General features: G+C 31.8%; 1 protein-coding gene across 1 annotated transcript in view; it reads right to left on the reverse strand.

Moving 5' to 3' along the window:
* Wnt2 (Wnt oncogene analog 2) overlaps nucleotides 1–26,922 on the reverse strand; it is a 58,604-nt gene extending 31,682 nt beyond the window's left edge. Inside the window, exons 1-2 of the mRNA XM_077431664.1 lie at nucleotides 26,556–26,922; nucleotides 5,588–5,817 (exon numbers count right to left, since the gene is read on the reverse strand). Of these exons, the coding sequence (XP_077287790.1) occupies nucleotides 5,588–5,817; nucleotides 26,556–26,692 (367 nt within the window). The 5' untranslated portion in view covers nucleotides 26,693–26,922. The remainder of the gene's footprint in view (nucleotides 1–5,587; nucleotides 5,818–26,555) is intronic.
* Between the last annotated feature and the right edge of the window lie 867 nt (nucleotides 26,923–27,789).

Consider the following 27,789-nt stretch of genomic DNA (forward strand, 5'->3'; position numbering starts at 1 on the left):
AATAATGATGAGCGCAGACTACCAGACAAATAGGTTAAAATAATCTCCGATAACCTACGCTCACTAAGGTAGAAAATATCACATTCAAGCATGGGAGCAAAAATTTCATTAAGAAATTAGATAGCTTTTGGAATAAGAGCCATCCGATAAAGAACTGTGCGGGCATAATTTTAAGTTCCAACTGTTCCAGCAGCCACGAGAATTAAGTACCAGCACCTAGAAACTGGAGAAGAAAACGAATTAATGAGAAAGTTCTCCTAAATTAAAGGGAATTATACCCAAAGCATGCCTAAAAAGAAAGGAGTAGGGTGGAGATACATACATACATATGTACCTATGTGCTGACATATGAACACACATGCATACATATTATCTATGAGCGTACTTACTTATATCAAAAACATCAATTTGGGATCGGAAAGGTTCTTTTGTCTATTTTATATATGTAGGTAAGTATAATATATTCTACTTTTTTCCATTAAAGAAGCGTATACATAGATTCAGACAAATTCCTCGATTACTATAAAAAACGTATTGAATGCCTTTCAAAGCCTCAAGATCCCAAAAAGCGATTGTTTACGCACCCATTCTGATCGAAATGAACAACAGGAACATTAGGTTTGGGGGCCGCTGATGCAGAACGATCGTAATCGTTACATGCGTGATGGTAATTCCTTCGGATACTGTTCGATGGGAATTTGGTTCGAAAATTCGAACGTAACAATCGATTATTCAAGGCGAGGCGCGATAGCGTAAATCAAAATTGACATTTTCACCCGCCAAAAAAGGCTAAATTTATAGGGGCGCCTTTGGCGGTCGATTTTGGCACTCGCACGGGGCTGTTCGCGTGCGAAATTGATTCGCGAGTTGAAAAGTCGACGTTCATTTTCGCCCAAAGGCGAACTTCCTACGCGCGGCCGCTCGCCACGTTAACACCCGAGTCACATTACTGTCATGTCGTGAATCCATTCATTTTTTTTTTAATACGTTCGCATTATCATCATTGAGATGGACAATTTGCATATAAAAGGATTATCAGAATGACATGATGATGATTAACCCATGCAAACCTTTTATGATACAAATTTAAGCCGACAATCCTCCGCTACACCGTTTAGCTAATATTCCGTATTGATAGATGATTTGTTTAATATAAATGCTAACATAAATTATAATTTTTAACTACTTTTGAAGATATCTTCTTTAAATTAAAATATTAAATACTAGTGGTTTTATCCGGTTTCGCTCGGCTTAAGCATGGCAAAACAATCTAATATTAAGTAAACATTCATTTGATTTTTTATTAAATTTATTTGAATCGAAAAAAAAGTAATATTCAACGATATCGATAGAAACTTTGATTTGTTTTCGATGTTCCCAAGACACCTTACATACATAAATACAAATTCTCTTTCGAACTTATATATTAGATTTCATTATTTTAAAAACGGAAACAAATAGCATTACAATTTATATGTAACATTGATACCAAAGTAGTTTCTTAAAATACTTCATGTACATTTTATTTTTTATTTTATTTTCATTTTTAAATCAATCATGCACATTCACCTTACAGATCGCTCCAAAGCGGAGAATGGGCCAAACATACCTACTGGACTTTTCATTAATTATTTCTTACACATGCATACATATATATGTATATGCCTGTATTTATGTAATCAGCAACTTTGTTTTGTTTGGCCAGTAAATAGATGGTCAGTAAGTTATATTATCGGTCACTGACTGTTACGCTGTTGTCAAAAAAATATCAAAAACAATTGCCTGACTGTTCATTATAAATTATATATATACATGACTTTTTTAAAAAAAAATCTAAATAAGTAACTCACCAAAAATGTTATGATATAAATAAATGATCAATATCTACTTCCCTACAATTTCAAATAAAGCTTTAAGATTTTTATATTTTTTGTCAAACGTAAGCAATTTTAAATCCTAGTTGCTGATGAGTAAATTTTATATGATAAAAAGTAGTAAACGTAAAGGAGGTTTGTAATAAAAGTATCCAATTCTGATTTAGAAGAGATAAAATGTGAAGGAGTAATGGCCAAAAATAAGCACGAAGAATACTATTGTATTGAAAAATCGACCATAAATATTAATGTTTTCAATAAAACTCAAAATTAAATTCAATAAACATAAAAAGCACAAAGATCCGTATTAAAGTATTAATTTTCCAGCAAAATTACCATATTTTCTGATAATCACAGAATGCCTAGCGTTAAATATTATATAAAACATTTTCAGTACATATTTATTTTTATGTTCGACTATTTTTATCGAGTTGCTTTTCTCTAAAAATTTTAATTTTTAAATATACATATGTCGTAAAATATAAATTTGAAATGCTATTTTTAATACGAATATTCTCATTTTTATTTAAATTCGATTCCCAGTCTAACGCTAAGCTCTCGAGGAAATAAATCTCTAGCAAATTACAAAGAAACATATTAAGTTGTCATGAAAACAATGTCGACCATTTAGCATCTTATAATATTGACATTTCCATGCACACACACTTAAAAATAAATAAACACGCTCGAAAAAAATAATGCCGTAAAATTCGACAATTTTCAAAAGGAAAATAACTGCACGATCGAAATTTACATTTGATATTTTTATTCATGAAAAAACGCACACTCGAGCGAAACGACATTGCATAGGGACATTTATAATTGTTTATTCCCATTATTGTTATGATTTAAATTTCAATTTTGCGCACAGTCAACGAACAATACGCCCATAAATCAAGACGCAACACATCTATTTACATAATTATGCTGAATTGTGTAAAAAAACACTCGGCGCATTAATGTGTCGCCAGAGCGATATTCATTGAAAATTACAATGATTTTGCAGTAAATTAACTTTTATTAGCTTTTTTAAAATAAACTTTGCACGAATTTCGTATACGTCTTCTTAGACGTTGATTTGTAGTCTTCATTGATTAATAATTGATATGGGCGTGGTTAAATTAAAACTCGGTTGCGCTGCAAATTAATTAGTTTCGCATACGTGACATGCATTTTCATTGCATTTAATTGAATTCTTATTTATATGTAACGCGAGTAACAGAGTTGCACTTATTAATAATAAAAAAAACACCGAAGAAAAGCTTTAAGCTGCGTGTAGTAATTTTAATGCAATTGTAATACGCTTATTATAGCATGTAAAGCCGATAACTTCAATTTATACACTCAATTAATTTTGATTTTAAATTACATATTCTCGCTGCTAAATTTTAATAAATTGCAACATATCTAATTATATAAATTGCTTCGATGCGTTTAGCGTTACATGCATTTAAATCCTATTAAAATGTTCTTATGAATTATGTTGTTTTTCTTAATGACATTCGCAAACAAAATACCAACTGTATTATCTTGTATACGTGTATGTAATTCCTTACAGAAATATGATATCGTACAAGTGTGTTACTTAAAGAATGATAAGACTTTCATTAATTAAGCACTTACTTTAATCTTGCCAGATAAATTTCGAATAATACATAAAAATACTTTGAGTGCATCCGCCCACTGCTTGCGGCACGTTTTTGATATGAAAGTTGAGCTTGTGAAAACAGCAATAATTTTGATTTAAGTTCGATAATGCATGGTTTGATTTATGAGTAATACAAAAGGTTTCACATGTGATCATTTTCTCCACATAACTACATATGTATATGTATATGTGGTGAGATAGACGCACAATATGCAGTTGAGACTTTGTATCCACGCCAATGCAGTCCTATTTCGTGTATTATTAATACAAATCCTCAACGGTTCACGGCTTAATTTATATTAAAAAGCAGTAGGAATATATGTTATAAAAATATTTACACTGTTATAGTCCCACGTAATCGGATTGAACCAATAAATAATGTTCCGTATTAGACAGTAAGTCTTAATTAATGTGACATTAAATGTTTTTAAATCTTCTTAAATTCAGCTTCAACGATCAATTGAATCACTTTAAAAATATGCAACACATGATTTTCTCAGCTTCTGACCATCTTTAATACTTGCACTAACTTGTTTAACAAAATAAACGAATGGATTGCATACGAAATCATAGGATCGCTTAAATTAGCAGCAAAACTGTGATTGTAGCACCTAAGTTTCGTTAATAAACAAAAAATAAATAAATTGAGCGATTCACCCGGATCCAATGAAGTATTGCCAAATATGGGTTTGAAAGCCTAAAAACGACCTCGAGTTTAAAGATGGGTCCATAGATAACCTGATAATAATCATGTAGAAACTGGCATCATATTGTGAGGGCAACGTAAACATTTGCACACGTTACGCATACTAATTTCCTCATACGCCGGGCTACAGGTTCTTAAAATTTTCTGCATCTTAACTTACCCCGAGAAAAACTTGATCATTTAAAACATCATTAGTATGGAAAGTGCATTGAAAATATACCGTAGGTACCTACGATCGTGCGAACGTTGCGAAATTCATTTGTCGAAATACGTACCGTGAAATATACACATATACACTTATAGGTATGTATGTATATACATATATATGTATGTATGTATATACATATATATGGCTGTGAGTATGAAATTGGTAAACGATACATCACGATCCGTATGGATTTACGTCCCACGTGTGAAGAGATGCCGTTTAAGATCTCATTAGCAACCGTCTGCTCGTGGAGTAGGCGAGGATTATGAGATTGTATTTGTATTCGCTTTGTTGAACCGATCACCGAAGAGTGGTGCAGTAAAACAATCAGTGCGTCCTACGATCAAACATAAATCAACGCAAGTGTTGATTTTACAGTCATCTTGTGCGCTTCGTTTGTCGGCAGTGTTCCAAAAAAAATCGTCCAAAAAAAATCAAGCAGAGAGATGTCTTTATTTGTCTATAGCTTGACAATTATAATGACATATCGTGTATAACAAATCATTTGAATATAAAAATGTTGTATTGTAGATGTATTTGATGTACATATATGTAGGTGTTTCAATAAAAGTTCATTATATTCCACGCAAAAGAACTCAACGAGCGGCTAAACGCGAAACCTAAAAGTCATCTTTCATGTTTTTTGTTCAATACCTCCTAGAATTTCAGATGGGTTGCAACAGAAATGAGCAAATTTGTTCATAGCGAACAAGACCAATAAAAATCCCGTAAAGATAGTAAATTTAAATTGATTTTGCCATCGTTCATAATTTTGATGCGCGTGGGGTAACGTCAATAGCAATAATAATAGACACGTGAACGTGGGACGATTAAACACGAATGCAATAGTCGGAAAAGTTTGCCAATACGAATTAAAAAAAAAAGAAACCAAATGTAAAAAAGCAGGATGCGCTCGAAAACATTCCCTTAATTATAATAAGATTTTTTTACGAGCATTGTATTCAAATACTAGGAACAGCTCTGAGTGAAATGGATTAACATAACTTGCCGTGAACTTAAGACCCTTCACGTACCCAGATTTTAATTTAAGTTACAGACAAACGCAATCCTCGTAGATACGTGTATTGTTTAAAGATTTAGAAAAAATGGAAGCTTTTCGACTCGGAATTTATTTATATGTATGTACTTACCGACTGTGACGACATGTCCGAATGCTCCGCGCGCATCTGCGATGACGCCGGTGCAGTTCCAGCGTCTTTTGGCGAATTGTTGTCTGCAGGCTTTGGCGGCAAGACGAGCCCCATCCCCTGCGGCGGCCAGAGCGGCAGGGGCGCGCGCGCACAGGGCACGTTGACGAGGCCACAGCCCCATGCGCGCACACACGCCGCCCACCTCGCCTACGCCGGAACCACCACGTCCGCTAAAATACAAAAGTGTAAGCTTTCGTCAACATTATTTTCAAAACGTCAACAATACAAAATAATCAATGGAATGTGGTGAAGTTGAATACATATGTATATACTCTTATAATCGCAATACAAAATAAATGTAAATAGGTTTTTGAGCTATTTTTCCTATTATGCTGAAGGTACATTATCATTAGAATAATGTAATACTATAATTACTAACAAAAAAAATGTGAAATAGAAAATGATAAGTAGATCAGTAGCTATTAAAATAGATATAAGATGTATTAAGAATATAATTTAGTAATAATTAAAGAGCGGACCCAGAGCGCGCTGTTCATTGTTCACATGTTGTAAATGCATTGTTAAAGATTTGCCGAACCTTTTTTACAAAGCATTTACAATAATGGAACAATAGACGGCGCGCTTCCGGTCCTACCTCTAGTAATAATACGAATTTAAAAATCAAAAATTCATTATAAGAAATTTTGTAAAGAAAATGGTCATGGGCGGAAACCACTATTTGACTTCACGTACTCTTAAATACACAATATGTATGTAGATCGAGGTCTTGCAAATACAAGAATGTTAATGTATAATACAGCATAGTTATCCCGTATATACTATATACGTACATACATATACATACATATATGTATGTATGTAGATATTTTTTTATGATTTTTTATGTATATATATGAATATATTTTTATTTTCTCATCTCTTTTTATTTTGACCATTGTGGTGCATTAGGGATTCAATTTAAGTCCAAACTAAAATAAATAAACATGATTGAATAGCGTTACGAGATAATAATATAATTACTCAACCTCTTTTCAATATTAAACTTTTCCAACAAGAAATCCTGCTAAGAACTTCTCATAAAACTTCAACTTAATTATTATCATTGCCTATTTTTATATTTTTGGTTAATTATTTGCCTTTAGTTGGTAAGCTATTAGGAAATTCTCATTTCTTATAATTTCAATTATTCAGCTCGTTCCTACGTATGTAATTACAAATAGTGGTACGGAGTCGGTCTTTAATACAATTTTCCACACATAATATTTATGAAATCTATATTCTTTACTTTCACAACATACAAATCTAGAATATTGTTAAATTTGGAATATAGCATATATTGAAAAACACAATTGTTTTTATGTACATATATAATAAGAAACAAATATGTACACATGTATGTAAGAATAAGAAGTTGATTGAATAATTAAGGCTATATAATTTCAAATTATCAATGCCGATAATATTTTATATTATATGCAGGTATTAAATGAAGATACATAAACAAATTTTCCACATTATTACATACTTTTAATTTTCGTTACTTATTCTATGATCTTTGTGTTAATTTTTAATCAATCTTAGTCAAATGTCATAAAAATATATTATATAATTAGCTTACAAATAATGTCCTCAAACGGATATTGTAGAAAAATCAACACTTTATTTTGACTACTAAGCAAACTATTGGAATATTTGAAACTGGATCACCCACTATTCAATTTAACAAGTACTTATGTATGTAGATATATCCTCAATCGTCATAAATTGAATAGGAAATCATTTATAAAACTGAAATAACTACACATCTGATTTATCTCCATGCGCTGAAATATTTACATTAAAATGATATAAGTACAAGCGTTAAATAATTTCAACCGTTTAATCGCTCGCAAATAGTCGATAAATAATGCGCTTATTTCAGCGTTACGACTCGCTGCCGATAAAAGCACTCACACTGGACTTAATAATAAAATTAACGAGTCATAAACGTTAACGTTACATGTGAAAAATTATATTCGCTATCGATCTTGAACGACGAAGCTTTCAATTTGACCACAGAGCTTATCGCTTCCGACTATTGGGCCATTGGGAAATCGAATCGGGCAATTAAAGAGATTTGCATAATGCGCTTTCGGATATGCACGCGTCGTACAAATAAAGGTGTTTGATTCGATCGGTGGCTGTGAATGGTGTGGGTGGCTAAACGCGAGCCTTTTATCTCAGAGTTCTAGAAATTCGAAGAGACAAGATACTGGCGTGTTAACAAGCGGTAAATTACGCTACTTCCGATCTTTAGTAACGGTGTAGAAGTATCTGAATTTATATTTGCGCGTGAAAATATTGAATTTCATTTTTACTTCGACTCAAAGGAAAAATTAAATAATTCAAATGTACGAATCCACATCTATGTATATTTTCATCGTACAGTACAAACGTATAATATGTATGTACATATGCTTGAAGAAAATTTTATTTATTTTAGTTAAACATATCCAGAATCGGCACAAAAATTAAGGTCAGAACGAGCATGCGAGATATTAGTAACAGCTTTGATTTTGGTATGAAAACACAATCGACTTTAAAAGGTCGATCCCATCCATAAAAAAAATATCTAATTGGACAAAAAAAATTGACGGTTACCCAAATTTATTACTAAGAATATAAGCGGTTTGCACACCTATAATTTTGAAGTTCGTAAATCAGTTACTTTAACTACTGAAGATTTTCCTTAATAATAATATGAAAATTTGTACCAATTCAAACATCAATAAATTTATTTAATTTTATTTACGATCCTTTGAGTCGACCAAAGCTATTATTAACATATTAAGTAAGTATATTGACATTTTTTAACTATCTATAGACATATACAAATCAACATGCATGCACTTCTTGAAATACTTTTGTATTGTTTGAATGTGAGAACACCCAAAGGCTGATCCTAAATGAATCGTGACCACTTAAATGTAGCTTCGTTCCAGTTAACATCAAAAGCACGAAAATTAAACACAACAACACCAATTTTATATTTAAATATATTTTTTATATTATTAATTGTATATATAATTCAATTTCACAAGTTGAAAAACAGAGGAAGTGGATTTAATATATAATTAAATTAATAGCATAACCATAAAACAGTTTCCAGAAAGTAAATTGTCATTTCTATAAATGGTGAACGTTACAAAATTTTAAACAACACGTATCAATTTAAAATATGTTAGAACTTCAAACTAAAAGCAACTCAAAATTTAATGTATAATGTTCATACGATTAACTAAAAATATTTATATTTTGAACATTTATCGTAACGTTTTGATGTGAAAAGGATATAGGAAATATTTAGGACGTACTCAGGTAATAGGATGAACCCATAAAACTAACTTATTTGATACCCTCTCTAAAAAAGCGCTATGATATACCTGTAATAATTCAGAGCAACGTTTCAGGGTTGAAATTTAAATTCCGAATATTTAAATTATTTTATAATATTTGTACCAGCTTTAGATCGTCAACTTTAATTGAAATATTATGTATAAAATATATTATGAACATTTATAAGAATTGTAAATAAATAGATTTTTTTTCCTATTATGCTGTTTGTACATACACTAACATTAAAATAAGATAATAATTTAAATAATAACAAAAAATAAGTCAAATATAAAATGATATGTACATCAATAGAGCTAAGATGTACTGTGAACCTAATTTATATAAACAATAAAAAGCATTTCAAAATAAATAATATTTACTTTATCTATTATTAATTATATGTGCATATTTTTTTTCAAAATAGTACTGCGATCAAATTAGAATTACTGACATTTTTCAATTTTATTCAAATGATTTGTAAAAAAATGATTTTAAAAAATTCGGAAATAAATGTATGTAAATATGTAGAATTAATTTAATCATTTCATATATTATTGATTCAATATTGTATTATTATTTTTAGTAAAAACATAGAGCAAGCAACCCTGTTAGGAATGACGACGAGTTATTCGAACTAGCGTTCCTTTTTTCTATAATACTTTCAACTAGCCGTAAGTCTGCGTTTCTCAATATTTTAATCAATTTAAAATGAAGCACATTTAAATAGAGCAGAGAAATTAATTCAGTTTGAAATACAAAAATTAAATATTTAAAAACATAATTTACAATTTTAATACAAGCAAGTTAATTGGGTAATTGATGAATGCTGCAGCAAATAAAACAATATAAATTTACTGTCCTGTACTTGATATAGAAAGTTTCTCCAACGACCTCGTTATACTAGATTAACGATACGTCCATCTAAACACGTAAGTTAAATTATATATGATTAGCAAAATTACACAGCCTTTAACAAATCTCGTAAGATGGGGGTACTCGTGAGCTAATTGCGTAATATTTCAAGATAAACAACTGATATTAGTGGATATAAAAGTCTAATTAAACGCGAACGTGTATCAAAAGGGCACGCGCTGTATTGTTTCAATGAACCATCTTTATTCTATAAATGGTCTGAATACTTGAACCGCTGATATCTTGTTATCCGCTACCATCGCCGAGCTAAAAGATTTATACACGTATGCCAGATGACTGGAGTTAATGTCGAACTATTGCTTTTGAATACTTTGAATACAATGCGTAATAAAAATGACCATAGCAATTATATTGAAAGATATGCCGACACAAATCAAACCAGACGTCTTCTTTGGATTGTTTTATTTTTTTGTTGTTTTTTTTCAATGGACTCGTGACATAGATTTTCAGGATGCGAGTTCGAGAAAGAACGGGCATTAATATGAGTATGTAGCGACATACGTCATTCGAAAATTGGTTTGCGAAGTAATAAATTTCGAGACGACACGCTCTTTGAGTCCAGTAAAGGAATTCAGAGTGTTTTGTGCGTATGGTGACACGGTATGAGAAAAAGAAGCTCAGAGAAGGCTTTTATCGGTCGGCGAAATAATTGGATGAGAGATTCTTCGGAATTCTTTCTCTTTAAAAGTCGTCCGACTTTAAAGCGAACTCATTCACATTCAAATATAATGCAGATATTTTTTCCTCAACAAAACGAATCAATGCAATGATTCGATTCAATTCGTGCAATATTGAAGTTTATGTATCGAAAATCGATTTATCTTCAATTCAATGAGCAAAAGCTCTTTGTATACGAACATTCGCGCTTACCTTGGTCTTGTTTGTGTGAGTGTTCCTTTATCACAATGTACGACCGTAATTCAAGATTAGAAATACAACATAAAGTCACTTTATCTGGGGGCCTGTAAGGCATTCTCCTTAGCAGATTAACTGTAAATTTTGAATTTATCCTCTTATTTATATAACAATCTTAAATATTTACATCGAATAAATTAAACGCTCGTTGTACAGTGTATACGTAAGCTTACACGCGATAATGTCAAATACTAGTTTATCAATATTACGTATTTCATAAATTCATATTAAAACATTTACTTGAAATAGCAACATTTGACATTTCGACCCTTTTTCCCCGACATTTCAAAAACAGCAATTTCGACCCAACGATGAATGATTTTTCAATGACTGAGAATTAAATTAGTCTACGGCTTTTCAATTTGTACAATACATTTTTTTGCACAGACACGCTATTGTAAAATCACCGCCGTTGGGTAAATTACCACTACATTGTAATCTTTGTATTGTTAACATTGTTGCGGTTTGTTTTGTAGTTACGGCCGTATACCTTTGAAACGTGTAAATTCCCCCAATGCAATCGTTGCATTTTTTTCTTAAACATAGCATCTGTTTATAAAACTCTTCACCACATACAAAATCAACATTGAATTGTTGAGAATATCTGACGTGTATTACTAGGGCAATATTTTACGTTTGCCCATTTTGTTACATATATTCAACAATAACATCATAATTGAACTTCTACGACTATTTGTGCTTGTGTCGTTTTACGGCGCACATATATTATTCAATGACAGTTGTAAAGGCAATAAAGTCATTACGCGGTTGACGAAATTCGACACGGTTTGAAAGACAGCCCACATCAAGCAGTCAGACATCTCTGAAATTTACGACCGAGTTTAGTTTCGTAAAGACTATAATTCATTTTCACGCTATATACATATTATTTCATTTATTACACACACACACATCAATATGTAAGCATACGAATAACTGGTGCGTATATGAGCGATCCTGTAGAACGATCATAAATAGCGATACAGTTTAATCGATGAGTGAGGTAGACAAGCACATTTTAATGCGTACAAAAGAACAACGTAACGTCTTCATCCATCACGTGAAGTAATGTTTTCATTTTTAAGAATTAATGATGATTGCATTGAATGACACACACGAGAATGCTCCAAGGTCTTTTATTATAATTTAAGTTTTTTACTTGACCACTCGTTGAAGTCTCTCTCATTGTTATAGTTTGTTCAATCGTGAAATCAACTTTCGTCAGTACTATTATAAATGTAAGCATATTAACAAATTGCAAATAAAAAATTGTGATAAATATTATGCAATATTTATTTTTTTATGAATGAGAAATAAACAACATCGTTCGACAGATTTTGATTGACGAAACATCGATCAAAATATTTTCAGCAAAATAACAACAAATCCGGTTTGAGAAGATGTAATCGAACGAGTCGATAGTAAAACATGGCGTGTGAGAGCTCATATTGCGTGATGAATAAGATCACATTAAAAAAAAACATACGAAAGAAAATATGTATGCCTAAAAAAAGTAATAATAATAACTGCTACTTCAGATAGCCCATAAAAATCATGTTCTTATTTTTTTAATTAAATAACTTCAATGTAAACGAATTGGTTTTTATATTGATTTCAATATGTGCTTTTGGCTCTACTGAGTTTTGTGTTAGAATTGACTTTATATGGAACACGTATAAATTACCATAAAATAATACCGTTTAATAATAAAACGATATTTTATATTTTTTATTGCCGATTTGCATATTTCATTACTCTTCTACACACACGTGGCTTGTAACTTGATGATGACAAATTTATACTCACCATCGTCGTAGATATTCAAATGATTTTTTTAATACCTAAATCAAACAGAACATCTCGCGTTACGACTGCGCTACTGATATTCGTATGATTTATGTTTATAGTCGATCAGCACGCCTTCGGCAAAGTGCTTAATAGAAATTATGATAAATTTCTAATTGAAATGGCTGTTTACGTCTCTTCGGTCTGGACATGTAGACATCTTTCGTCGAGAACATAAATTGAATCTACTTTTACAACCGTCGAAAGCAGAAATAGCTAGACAGTTTCCATACTATATATGTAGACTGCTCTAAAATAAATCATTGGGTTTTGAATATTATTTTTAAATATTTTGTGGTGCGAAAACCGCATCTTTGCATATTTAAACAGTCGAACGCTTATTCACACGCGCGTGGCCAATATCGCGTTAAAGAATGCTTTCATAGGTGTCCGATCGGCTGGAAAATTTAATTTTTATATCGTCTGCGACAGTCGATTGCCAGTTGAACTTGCCAAACGAGAAACAAAAAAACGAACCTGTCCTCGGAAGTTATCAACACCTGTTTTATTTGCGAGGACCTATTTCAACCTGTTACTGTCGCGACCCGTGCACGAACAAAGCAGTTACTTCATTGTAAATAACTGATTGTCATGTCTGATGGTGTTAAACCGACGAAGAATAGAATATGTCGTGAACTAACATACACTTCATCATTTCCAAATATGTTTTTTTTCTTCTTTAAAACTTTCTCTCAGTAAAAGTCCAATGTAAACGTTAAAATTTAAAATAGGACATAAATACAATTTAACACAATGGCTTTCAATAACAAAATGGAATAAAAATGACCTTTAAATAACTCTTCATTTAATCAAACCATAACAATAACTCGTCGATACATTCAGCTCGTGGCTGAAAGGCCTCGAGGTCAAGTCTCGGTGGATATTCAAAACTGCAATTATTTTTTTTGTTTGTATTAATTATTCATTTGATTACGTTCAATCCAGAACGCAATACATATATAAAAGTACCACACATTTTTATATAATACTTCACTAAACGATAAAAACATTTTTTTTATTTAATCCAACTTACAATGGAGCACCAATTCATCGAACGAATAACATATTATATGTATTTTCAGATAAGAATAAGTCATTCGGATTAATCTTATAATTCGACGATGACACCAACTCTAAATACATCTTTATGATTATATGCGGAATATAAAACTAAATATTTACGAATAAAAATGTAAATAAAAAACTACAACCTATTAGCATCCAATCATCTGTCAAAAGAACACGAGTAGAATTTTGTACATCGCCTATCAAAATCTTGTCCATCTACAGATAAGCCGATAATAAAACTTGGAATACACGTTTGGTTTGCGCACGGTTCGACTTGCGTCATAGTGAGTGGCTCAATATCACGCATATTAGCAAGTTCAATAAAACAATATGAAAAGAAATCAACAATCGAATCGTTTGCTTTCATTAAATGAAAAATTAAGCTTAACATTATCAAATCGTACATAATCATATGCATGTAGTATAATAGTACATAGGTTTAATTTACATACATATATGTATATGTACGTAGGTATATTTAGTTCGGATTGTATATACATTATACATATACGTTATAGTAAGTGTATCTTCCAGTTGTAATAAATTTTGACTAGTTGAAATATATTCCATCTAACCCACGTAAGTTGATTCATATGGCGAATTACATTTCAACTGGTCAAAATATATTACAACTGAAAATACAGTTCAACTGTACATAAGTTGGTACCAGGTAGAATGAAGAGGTTAGGTTTTCGTTAAAACGTCATTTGATTAGTAAATTGAGTTACAAAGTCACATTTTTGTTTTTAACACATTCTTAGAGTTATCGTAATACAGTACTCATTCATTACTTTTATTTGTAAAACCGAGTAAATATTAACACATTATTGAATTCTATAGAATTCGCAATAACATAAAGGCTGTCAAAATTCAACTGTTATATTACAACTGGCGCACATCGTTGAAAGTGTATTTGTGCTTGCAGATATAGTTTACTATTTGAATTGCATTCGAATATGAATGACCTGAAACACCAATTGGAATATATTACAACGGAAAATACACTTCGACCGTAAAATGCATACATACATACATATATACGAAAAGAATAAAATTGGAATTGAATAATTGTATTTTTCAATTTCAAAAACAAATATTCCGTTGTGTGAATATATAGGATTTTGATCAATGGTCTTTGTATTCAGTGATGTATGGAACGAAACTTGCACGTTGAACGGTAGTTTACCTTTAACAGATAATGCTATATAAAAAAAAGCGAGAAGAAACCACAAAAGGAACACATGTGCACGATCAAGATGACAGATATAGGTTGTAAATTTTAGAAGAAAGCAAGACACGAAATACCAGACGAATTATTGAAAGTGTTATTGAATTGATCGCAGACAGACGCCTTCACTGACGATCATTCGAGAGCAAAAATTGAAACGATACATTTTTTCATCGTTTCGGGTGTGTGCACTTTACTTCATCATCATTACCTTCCAGACATATTCGCGGAGGTTGACACACGTCCAAAGATGACCGATCAAGTCATTACTGTCGACGAACACCCAAGTGCAGTATGGAAGTCGAATTGGAAACGACACCTCGAACTAACGACGTATCGCCCATTTTAGAACGAGTGATTTATTATTTCGATTCTAGATATCTACACATACACAATGTTCGAGAGAGAAAAATGTTGGTCCACCCTGATCGACCTGCCCGCAGCATTGTTCGAATCGAAGTGTATAATTAAAATATGCTCGTCGTGGTTTTTCTGCACATGCGATTAACATAACTCTATATGTTTATTGAATCATCATACTGTGAGATCGTCCTCTTGTTCGGTAGCATCGCTAATTGCCGGTTGGCACGAATTTATTTTTATATCGACCACCGTAGGGCCCCGAGGCCCTTGCGAGTATTCATTAGGGCTCCGGCTACCGAAGACCCTCAGATTCAACATGTTAATTACTGAGTAATTACAGGCAACGGTTAAAGCTACCCACTTAGTAAAAAAAAAAGTCGCTGCGATCAATCAAGATCGTTATGGAAATCATTTTTTATATGAATTTTCGCGCAATTTCCAGCAAACGACTTCATCTCGAGATATATTATATTTTTGTCACTTATAATCATAAAACCTCAACCCTATCATTGGCCTGATGAATTTTCTCACAGAGTGTGTGGTGAGAATGAGCGGCCGCTCTCGCTCGTAAATTCAAAAACATTTTTCAACATTTCAAAGGGAAACCGTCAGGTATCTTAATTAAATCGTCAGGGTGAACAGTTTTATGGGCTTGCGTATAACCTGTTGAAATCATATCTGAAACGGTTCGAAATAATTGCCGCGAGAGACCCAAATGGTAGAGACTCGGACCCCCGGACGAAATCAATCAATAATTGGACAGACGTATGTATGCATAAATATGTACATACATACATACGTGTGATGTAATTCAAATTAAAAGGTGTTACAATTATTTTTTTTGGTTCAAATCTTCATGAATAATCATGTAACGCGACAGGATCTATTCATTAGAAATATATATAAATATAACCAATACGGCCCTCGCAGGTAATCAAAGTTATTAATACGAATTTAAGCTATACCGTTTAAATAACGCTGTCAAATTTTATGGTTTGTGACGACTGAGTTGTGAAACCATAAACAGCGGTCATATTTTACACCTGTAAATGTGGAAGCTCAACCTGGAGATTTATATGAACCAGTATTTTCCTAGCAAAGAAACTTCGATATTTATTGCGCCAATTAAACATATATGTAAGAGCTTTAATGGTTAGGCTTGTGAGCTCAATAGGCGCATTCTCGACTGTAGTATTTTATTAGCTGTCATCAAACTTGATACTTGAATCCTACATATGACCACTCAGGTCAACAAGAAATCAAACCTCAATTTTAATAAAAACGAAATCAAATGCACCAAATTCTGCACAAACCATCGAACCTGCATATTCAACTTTTATGAATATTTTTTAGCGGCTGAATTTTCGATCACATATCAATTACAATCGGTCAGTATCTTTCAAGCTAAATATTCTATAAATGTATACTAATTAGGTCAATTAATCTTTAGATGGATAACTAGTGGATCATTAGTGGACCTGTAATTATTTGGTCAGTAACTTTGTTTGATTAAGTCAGTAAAAGATGATCAGTAAGTTATATTATCGGTTACTGACTGCTTGATCTGTTTATCAAGAAATATTTTAAACAATAAGCGTTTTATTCCGGGTTGACACGATTCGAGTAACTTGGACGTTACCCGCAGTTTTGGAATTCCAAGCTACTCGCATAATAACCGTTATTTTTTATCTGCACACATACATATGTACATATATGTATAGTACATTATTATGACAAAATTATCGTAAAAGTTATTGAACCTTTTTGGAAAAAAATAACTGACCATTTAATCTGTTGCCGTTATTAATTACATTTGATTACTAGTTTGGTACGTTAATTTATCAATTTGTTCGATAAGCATTTTATTGGACTCATCAAAATGTCCACGCTATAAAATAAGAAAATCAGTAGCATGTTTTATATGCTTTAAAACTCATTTAATTATGCGTAATAGCACCACAAACCTTCATTTATGTTGAATTACGAACCAACTATTAAAATAAACTAACCATTTAAAGTATTGACTATTAAATATAAAATACTGACCAACAGATATATACATACATATATGTAACTAGCTATTTAATATAATAAGTGATCATTTCTCTTCTGATCCGAATACCGTTTATTTTATTCACTGTACATTTATTATAATTACTGACCAATTAAATACAACATGTATGTATGTATTGATCATTCTAGCAATAAAAATAAAATTACAATAGAAAAAATAACAACAATACACAGTTATTTTCAATAATGAAATTGTATTTTTTTGTTTATACATTTGTAAATATGTATGAATGTATATATGTACATACATATGTATACCGTAAAAAAGAGATTAAGTATTTAATGCAGAACTGTGTATTAATTTAACATTTGAAACGAGCGTTTTCAATACAGGTATCAGAACCGCTTACTATCTTAATGGAAAATGAGACGCGTAAAACGGTGATAGAAAAACTCGATCGTACTATATTCGTCAGTTTATCGAAGGGTCAAAACGTTATGCTAATTGAAAAACGATGTTTAAAACAAAAAAATAAAAAAAAACAACAACAAAATTAAAATACACATCCCGATACTTCCCTGCATACTGAGAACACCATTAAGATAAACCAAAAAATAAATAAATAAATAAATACACCTATACGTCGAGTTCGTGATCATTCAATATTTCATTGATATAACAGCTAAAGATCAGCAAGTGTTGAAACAATAAATGTTCCTCTCGCATTCGCCGCAGGCAAAGGATCGATGGCTTTGTTAATAATGATAACGCCATTTGCGCTGGCAATAAATTAAAATATAATCGATAGATCGACCTCGATCTGTGCAAATGGCATTTCCCCTGCCCTCAATCAATTATTATCAATATTTAAAATTATGACGATTCTGAGAAGATTTCCCATGAACGAGGCGCCATTCATCATCTCGTTAAATAATTAAAAAAAGGCACCCTCAGCTCGTTATATTTTAAAATACGAGCCGGTGCATATTTTCATGAATATTGAGCACACCCGCCTGATCTCCATTTAATTAGTCAAATATTCGGCCAATTATATTCATGCGCGCTTCCATACACGCATATAAATGTGACAGTATTAAAAAAAAAAAAACACCCAAAAACCAATTTGACAGCATACCAAAAAAAAAAAAAAAATCTTTTTGTGTGTGTGTGATTTATTTGAACTTTTAAAATATCATAGATCGCACCAAGAGATAAAACCAACGAAATATTAATTTGTCAATAAATAAATTATTAACACGTTATTTATAACGTTTTCATTAAAAAACTCATACATGACAATCACATAATTACGTACATATCATGTAATATAAATAATTTTCAGATATAATGAATTCAATCGATTTTTTTTTGCATGCATACAAGTATGCGAATTTATGATTGCAATACATACATACAATCTGCTTAAATCATTTTTCGTTACACTCGATTATAAATTTGACTATGCTCACAATTGATACCTGATTTGCATTAACATGAATTAGTCTCAATACTAAGAAATACACATTATAATATTGCGTATTGTATTGTTCTTAATTTAGAACTGGTAACAAAATGCTTAAGTTGCAGAATATGAATTTACAGCTTCGTAATCGAATCTGAATTACAAATCATAAGTTTCTCCTTTTATAAATGATGTTTTATATAAAAAAAAAACTCATTAAAATTGTAAAAAAAGTTCGAAACTAATGAAAATATGTACATAGGATTTCTGTGATTTATCTGAACTTCCACAGAAAGGGTTAATTATTCGTTACCCTATTTACACTATAATAATCTCATTCAAAAACCGCCCATCATAAAAGCTTAAGTTTAAATAGATATTAAAACCTAATCAGCCGTCTTCGAATAAAATTTGAGGACCATAAAATCGTTTTCGATTTCTTCTTCCTCAATTTCGCCACAACAGTCATAGAAAATTTATTGACGAGCGTCGTTCTTTAAATTCACGATACCAAACGGTAGAAACGTTTGTCATGATGAAACAGCAATTCTCGATCAATCGTTATATGCAAACCCACGTATAGATTAATCAGAAAAATAGTCAAAACACCTTCAGGTGTATATTATGATGTATATATAGAAATATTTTTTTTTATAATTGGCACAATATATTTTTTATCATATTTAATAAATAAAATGATTTCACATACACCTAATAATCATGTCAATTTGAATCGCTCAATTTTTACGACCAATTTTCGTACTCGATTCGGAATAAAGTGTTGGCGAACGGTCGACATCCCGCAGAGTGTTTGACGCGTTGCTAACACCGACCGCCAACGAATCACCATTTTAACACCAGGACCCCATGTCACAAACAACATCTAAATAACGCTGTCTGACCCTCGAGTAATAAAAACGAAACATCCCCTCTTTCCCTCAAAAGAAAAAAAAACTAAATTAAAAAACGCAACCTTTCCCACACGTGTGAAGAACAACCGTGCCAAATGCATCGAATCGTAAAAAAATTGACTTTCGTGTGAAGTTAATTAATACCGGGTCGTCTCGCGAAAGCTTCGGCACAGCTTTTGTTCGAGTCGAATCGACGATAATAAACCTTTTTTATTCGAATTCGTCGAATTGTGGAAATTCGTCCGCGTCGAAAAGTGATCCCCTCGGACCGCGAGCCTCGTTCAAAATAAATTAAACTTTATGTCGTCGATAAGAAATATATCTTTAATCAGCGGGACAGGTGAAAGGCAATTAAATTAATAACGGAGACCAAATCCATCCGAAATGTATCACTTGGTTCGCCCACCGTTGCATTAATGACGTCTCTTATCGACTTACCATACTTGATTTATGTGAAACAGGCAGTAAATACGTGTTAACATATATTTTTCTATGTTTTTTCTCTTATTTGGGATTGGTCGAAAAGCGAGAATTTACTATTTTGCAACGACGCGGACTAACCACCTTAGATCTCCCTCAAATTTCATCAATATAATATTTAATAATCATACAAGCTAAAAAACAGTATTTGGATGGAAAAATTTCATCATCGGTTTGAGAAAGATATTTTCTGTGCATCTATCGGCGTATTTTTTTAAAAATCGATCGTTAAATAACCACGCTAGACTCTTTTCGTGGGTGTAAAAAAGAGGCGATTTTATAGATGTTTGGCGGCTCCTAGCTCCTATAAAAAATAATTAATCAAAAAAATAAAACGATAGATGCACCCCAATGGTGGATATCCATAGCATATTAAAAAATAATTTCTCTAGTGCCATAATTGAGGTAGGGAGAAGTATAGTACGTTTGTATGGACAAGGCGCTGCTGTCCAGCCCTCTTAATATTGGAAGACAAAATTGTGAAACATAAAAACAATTTAATATTCATATATAATATGTATGTACATATACATATAGCGAGCAGTTTCGCTAGTGGTTGCGTTAATGCTAACCACCGAGAGGTTCCCTGGTTTTAGCTCTAGGTTAAACTTGATTAAACATAATTTATTCGGAAGTATTTCTGTAGTGCTGCTGATAAGACATGGATATTTGTGCCTCCAAGTTGATCATTTCCTATCAGAGTTTGCCAATTTAACTGATTTCCTTTTATGAAATGGTCCCTCATCAAATTGGCGAAACCATCCTGCCCACTACTTTAATATGATTTCCAATTTATAATAAATAAATTAATACGTGTACAACTTTAATATCATATTTGTTATTCAGAGGCAACCCGTAATGGCATCATGGGAAAAATATGTATGTTTATATGAGCTGTAGATATTATTGAAATTGGCCTAAGTCCACTTTGCTTCATTTCGAGAAATATCTCGCTAAGCATTAAATATAAAGTTTTGCGATTTATAATATATAAAAATACTGGTGGACGTTTATTCTGCTTTTCCAAGATTCTGAACATTTAGAATTAAAATAATTGATAGCAATTTGTTAATTAAGTCAAACAGAAATAGTTTTCGGAACTGATAATTGGACTTTTGCCACTTTCAAATATAACGGCTCAAATACATATACAATATAAAATTGATAGTCAACGAAACTTGTTACTAATTTCTATCTAAAACATTGCAAAAGTGATTGAGTATCCATAGAAAAATCTCACAGTGTCTACTTAATAATAATACCACGAATCATGCTATTACTAATAAAAATATTATTGAACATCTCATTTTCACCGTGTTATTTTATCTTGAATGAAAATCGACGATTTCTATTGAAAATATTTACTCAAATTAGAGACGTTGAATATTTTTCATATCAGATAAAACAGCTCGAGAGTAAACGGAACACAAATAAAATTCGAAGAAAAGTCCAAGCATACATACATACATACATACATATGTATGTATGTATGTATATTGAGCATATTGACACAAGCACTTCGGATGCATATCGAATACACATTCGAAACTAATTTTGACAGGTGAATACACAAACAAATGTAGTTTACACGCGCTCCGATTTTCACCATTCGCTGATAGTGTCAATTTAGGCTCAAATTTGTGTCTAGGCTGGTTCCATTAATTACCATTGCCGATTAACCGAGCGTAGAAAAAAAGTAACGTATACACTGATTTATATTAACAGTTAGTGACAGACGAGATTAAATATCTAAAATAACGCCACGAGACCGAAACTATAACACGACGACGCATTTTGTTCCACGAAACTGGGGGTAACTTAACTTTCAAATCAAATACCGACAATATGTATATATTTATTTATCCGATTGTTTGATTTATTGTCAAAAGTGACCCCACTCGAGCGGCCACTCGCAAAACTGCATTTTTAAAAGTCGTTAAGCGCGTAATTATTTTTTCCGCGCTTACACGTTGTTCACTTTATTTTAATGGGAGATTTCGATGAAGATATATTTCAATTTCGTACCCCGATCTTTATCAACTTAAACGATTCCACCGCGGGCTTTAATAATACGCAATATATGTTTATTTAAGATGGAAGTTTATTTAACTTGCACAATATAAAAAAGTTTCTCAATAAAACCACAATTTAAATATGTGGTGAAACTATAAATGAACATACATATACTACATATGTGTGTATATGAAAAGTTGATTTTTTTGTGTTCACTCTAATTTATTGTAGCGTTGAAAAGCATTCCAAAAATAAAAGAAGATTTTGAATATATGTTAAGGTTTTGTTCTTATCTAATCTAATGAGAATGTGAGCATCTGTCACTAGTTTGAAACTCGACAGTAAAATTGAAACGTTACGAGCTTTAACTTTTTTTTCTAGGGACTCGTGGCGATATCTTTACAATCCTATAAAATAAAAAGGCCCAATAAAATTAACGTGTGATAAGTGAATTTTAATCTGAATATATCCATCTGATATGTAAATGTATAACACATAGAATTTCTAGATTTTTCAATTTTTCTATCAGAAGCACAATTGACCTACATTCGAGAATTCCCATGAATAAAAACGATATATTAAATTTTATGATCATTATATTATGACACATACCAATCATCCCCTTTACCGGAAATTTTCGATTTTAAATTATGTGAAGTCTATTTAAATGAAGTGAAATCCATCTTCGATGGGTACATTTGATTTGTATTGTATTGATGCGATGAGGGAGGGGGGGGGGGGTATAAGAGGAATCGACACAAGTGGAGAAAAATGCATTTTTCGACAATTAGTCAAATGTGAAACACGAAAAGTGCCTTAAGGTGTGATTGTAAATAACAATTAAAAGAGAACAAATAGCGGCCAACAGGCTCGTATAAATACAAACAAAGGAGAACGAGCCTCGTAAATAAGAGCCGCACAAATATTTGAGGTGTAAACATTTTTAACAGGACGCGCTCTTGCCACACTTGAGCGCCTAAGCCTCTCAGACAAGCCTTGGGAGCACTCCAGCCTATTATTGCATTCTTCCGTTACGATTTCGTAAGAAATATGTCATGAGTGCACGCAACACGAATCCATAACCGACGAGTGCACGCACGATCCATTCGAAAAGCGATATATTCTTTTCGAGTGCGCCTCGAAAGCCTCCGAAGCCCATTCACCGCGAGCGTTGTCGAATCGGCCGCTTCTATTGTTGCGGATCTGCTTGACATTATGATAAGCGGTTTTGGGAAAAGCACTAAAGAAGCGCGAGGAGAAAATCTTTCGCCGACCACTCGAATCGTCTTCAACGAGAGACAGATCGATTGCTCTCTGACGAAGTGGAAATGTATCTATGTGTATACACACACGAAAAGAAAAATACGTTAGTGCCAAAATAAAATAACTCACACCAACAAACAAACACATTGTCTTGATATATTATTAAAACAAAAAAATAGTGCTTAACTCGGGTATATTTGTAGGTATACATAAAGATATATCAAGTTTCAGTAATACATATATGGAGTATGCTTCGGTCATATGGTCTCCTTATTACCAAAGTCATATACATAGATCGCTTAGAGACTATTCAGAAGAGTTTTCTGCGACACTTATATAAGCATAAGGCGGATTTTGGAAGGTTGTTGCCAACCTATAAAGACAGACTTTCTTATGTTAAGATCATAAGTTTGTCTCATCGCAGAAAAGTTTTATCTATTACTCTTATATAAGGTAGTTAATCTGTTTTGCAAGACATTAATTTTAATGCCGATTCACCAGATGTACAAATCTTTTTTATAATAAAGAATCATTTAATAGTTGCAATTGCACGGATATGCCGTCTCTATGATGGTACAGATGATTTCCCCGATTTATTTTCTAACTCTATCAGTATTTGAAACAAAAAATGTTAAATAACAACAAGCAGAATTTTCAACATATAATATTTATGTAGTTTTTGATAAATATATAATACCCAAATATGAGCGGGCTATATTTATAAGTGGTGGAAGTCCAATTTTCAGTTCTAAAAACAATTCATAATTCACAAATTGTTATCAATTCGTTATGTCCAGAATCTCGGAAAAGCAGAATAAACATATTACAGGCCATCAGTATTTTTAAATATTGTAAAACGCAAAACATTATTTCTAGTATTTCTCGAAATGAAGAAAAGTGGACTTTTCTTTCAAATATAACGGCTCATATTTATATAATGTTGATTTTAATATTATCGATAAAATAGTGATCAAATATTTTCAATTGCAAAAATATTTGAATATTTTGTTGATATAGTTGTTAATTTGTTTCTATACGATCTTGATTACTTATCGTCACTGAACTAAAGTCCCTAGTTGTACATACATATAATAATTACACGAGATAAAATATATTCGAAAACATTTATATAGAGATTATAGCCGTTTATATATTGAAATTTAAAATGATTTTTGAAACTTTTTCCATTTTTGCGCAAGTTCAAACTCTTCTGAAAAGATTTGTTGATCCAGTATATGTAGGCTTACAGCTTATCAGTTACCTTTCTACGAAGTTTGTTATCGTTGTTAAACCTCATTTTAAGACGTCCGAACGGCCCGCATGCACACATACATATGTAAATATGTATGTATATAATATATGTACGTGTAAACTTTTTCCAGAAAGTATTACATAGAATATAGTTATGAATACGGTAGCAGTGAAGATTAAATATTGTAAATAAAATAATCAAGATGTTTTCGATGAATTAAATTGACATATTATACAAGGCTAAGAGTGTCGTCGAAGCCAATTAAATATTAAGGTTAATTAATAAAATGCAAAGAGAAAATTTTATTCATAAATATTCAATGCGTTGAAATATCTTCAAAGGATACACATTAATTTAAAGTTGCATCAAAGCGAAAGTCTCATTCACGAATACATGCTCGATTTAAAAAAGAATCCAAATTAAAAAATAAAACAAACGAAATACTAATCGACTATCTAGATTGAAACACAGTGTTTGCTTTATGCAAATTGAAAAATCATCCGTCAGATATAATTGATTCGAAATTAATGTTTACGTATCGGGAGTTCTATATATGTATGTACATATGTATGCACAAACACACAGACACTGTGATTCTTTTTTTTCATCGTTATTTTTATTTCGACTCGAAACAAAGGTTTTGTATCTGATGAGCGTTTCGTGGCGTTCGTTCTTTTAATTCATAACGTTTGCTTCACTCCGAGTAAAACAAATAATGGCCGCGATCATCAATCACGAGGGTTGGCAGTGATGGTAATCTAATCAGCAGATTTTTGGTCCAACAAATTACATGGGAAAACGGAGTCAAGCTTCTAAGCTATTAATTTCCTTTTTTTCGGACCTGCATCATCGCACATCGCCGGGTATATATTATACCTACGTATCTCCCAAAACGACAAAACACAAAACAAAAAAGTAAAAAAATGCCACAATAATTATTATAAACAAAACATTTAAGCGATACATAACAGTTTATGGGTTTACCGCTTCTAAAACGGATTCACTTTCATTTTTTTTTTATACATGTATGTACATATGTATATACATATACAATATTTCAAACATTGAAAGCCTATATAACCACATAGAAGTTATGAATATGTATAACAAGCATTCATTAACCTGATTTATCTATGGACCGTCCGGTCAAAATCTATTCCCTCTAATTACACCGATCACATTCAGCTGTCAGATTTACAAGAAAAAAACTTGAAAAATGAGTCTAGGCGTCACGCTTCTCCAATATACGACTACACATTTGTATTTAAATTCTGAATTATGTTTAAATATATTTATACAATATTAACGAGCGTTTATGGTCATTTTTCCACACGGATAAAAACACACACACACACACACACACACGCGCGCACGATTATAATGAAATAATCGACCATATCGAATCATCGAGAATGACTTGACCACTTTTAAATTTTAAACCATTCGACATCCTCGAAGTAATGTATGTTATTTAAGAACAACACGAGTGAGATTTTATATGCAAATCGTTCGAATTTGCCACACGTATAATTTTTCGCAATGAACAAAATTGGTCGAAAATAATTTCGCAGCAAACCCTTAACGTCGAAAAGTGGCCTCGATCTACAACATACATACATACATACTTGTTTTTCTTTTTTCTTTGACGGTAAACAACCTAAACCCAAAATTAAATGTATTTGGTCCCCTTTTATGACGAAATAATATAATATTATACACATGAGAAGGGATCCCTTTTTACTGAAAGGGCCGTCGCTTTAGTTGCCCACCCACAAATAAAGGATAATTACATATTTATAAACATTTCAATGGGAGCTACCCGTACCTGACTTGAATGCTGGAGACAATCAACAGGAAAATGGACGTCCAGCAGGCGGGGTGCGAGCCGGGGGTCCTGGGGCTCCGCCCCGATCCTTGAGAGGCCCCCAAACCGATAGGCCGCCGGTGAAGACTCAGTAGCATTCTGCACTCACATCTTCATCACTATAATTCTCGTTCCACTTAACAACACCATTCCACCAAACACTTATCGTATTATTCGAATTTTGCAGGTGCACACTCACATTTTTCAAAGACAACTACATATGTATATTCACTCAAAAGTGATTATTTAATTCATTTAATCTGAACTATCCTCAATGAAAATTGTCATTATAAGCTTTTACGCGCCATAGTATTTGTATCTGAATAATCTGAAATAAAATACATAAAAAATGTCATTAACTTCAAATAAAACATATTTTATTTTACACATATTACTTAATGATATATAAAGTTACAGCACTTTAATTTATTTATATACTTTAGCATTATAAAAAATAACCAAAAAAAGTTGATAAACGAACCAAAAAAAGATTTGAATTAGGACAAGGTGTAAAAAAAATTAGGCCAAATGTGGGCAGGATTGATATTAATTTGAGAGCAGGAGCTGCAATAGAAAGCGTTACGGGGATTGTTGGTTACAAAGGGAAATGGAACAATGAAGGGTTGCGCAGAGATCTGAGAAGACAAAATAATACAATATTTAAAAAAAAACCTATTCTAAAGTTTTGTTAAAAAAATTCCGATTTTTTTTTTTTTTATTTAGAAGCAAATTAAATTTAGCCAAGCAAATGTCAGAAATTGTATTTATTTATATGGCCTGTATTTATTTGATCAATGGCTTTTTTTAATGATTAGTGAGTTATATTATCAGTCAACAACTAACTAACTGCTCGACTATTTTCTGTTTATCAAAAAATGCTTAAAACAATTAGCGGGTTATTAGCCGTTTATTTTTATCTACATACATACATATTTAATACACTATTATCAATACATTATCTAAAAATTACCGACTATTTATTGAAATATACTGACCGATTAACTGTTGCCTATTTATATAATGAATACTCGAATATTCGATATTCAAATATATGTATTTGCCCCCTTTTCAATAGTCATAAATTCAAATATTTAATAATTATTCGTTTTAATTCAATATTTCAAATTCAAATTTTCTAATCGTCAATGTTATTAATTTAATCTATAAGGACGAGGAAAAATCTTTTACGCGTTTT

The sequence above is a fragment of the Arctopsyche grandis genome, chromosome 5, assembly GCF_051622035.1.
Source record: "Arctopsyche grandis isolate Sample6627 chromosome 5, ASM5162203v2, whole genome shotgun sequence".
Classification (NCBI taxonomy): Eukaryota; Metazoa; Arthropoda; class Insecta; order Trichoptera; family Hydropsychidae; genus Arctopsyche; species Arctopsyche grandis.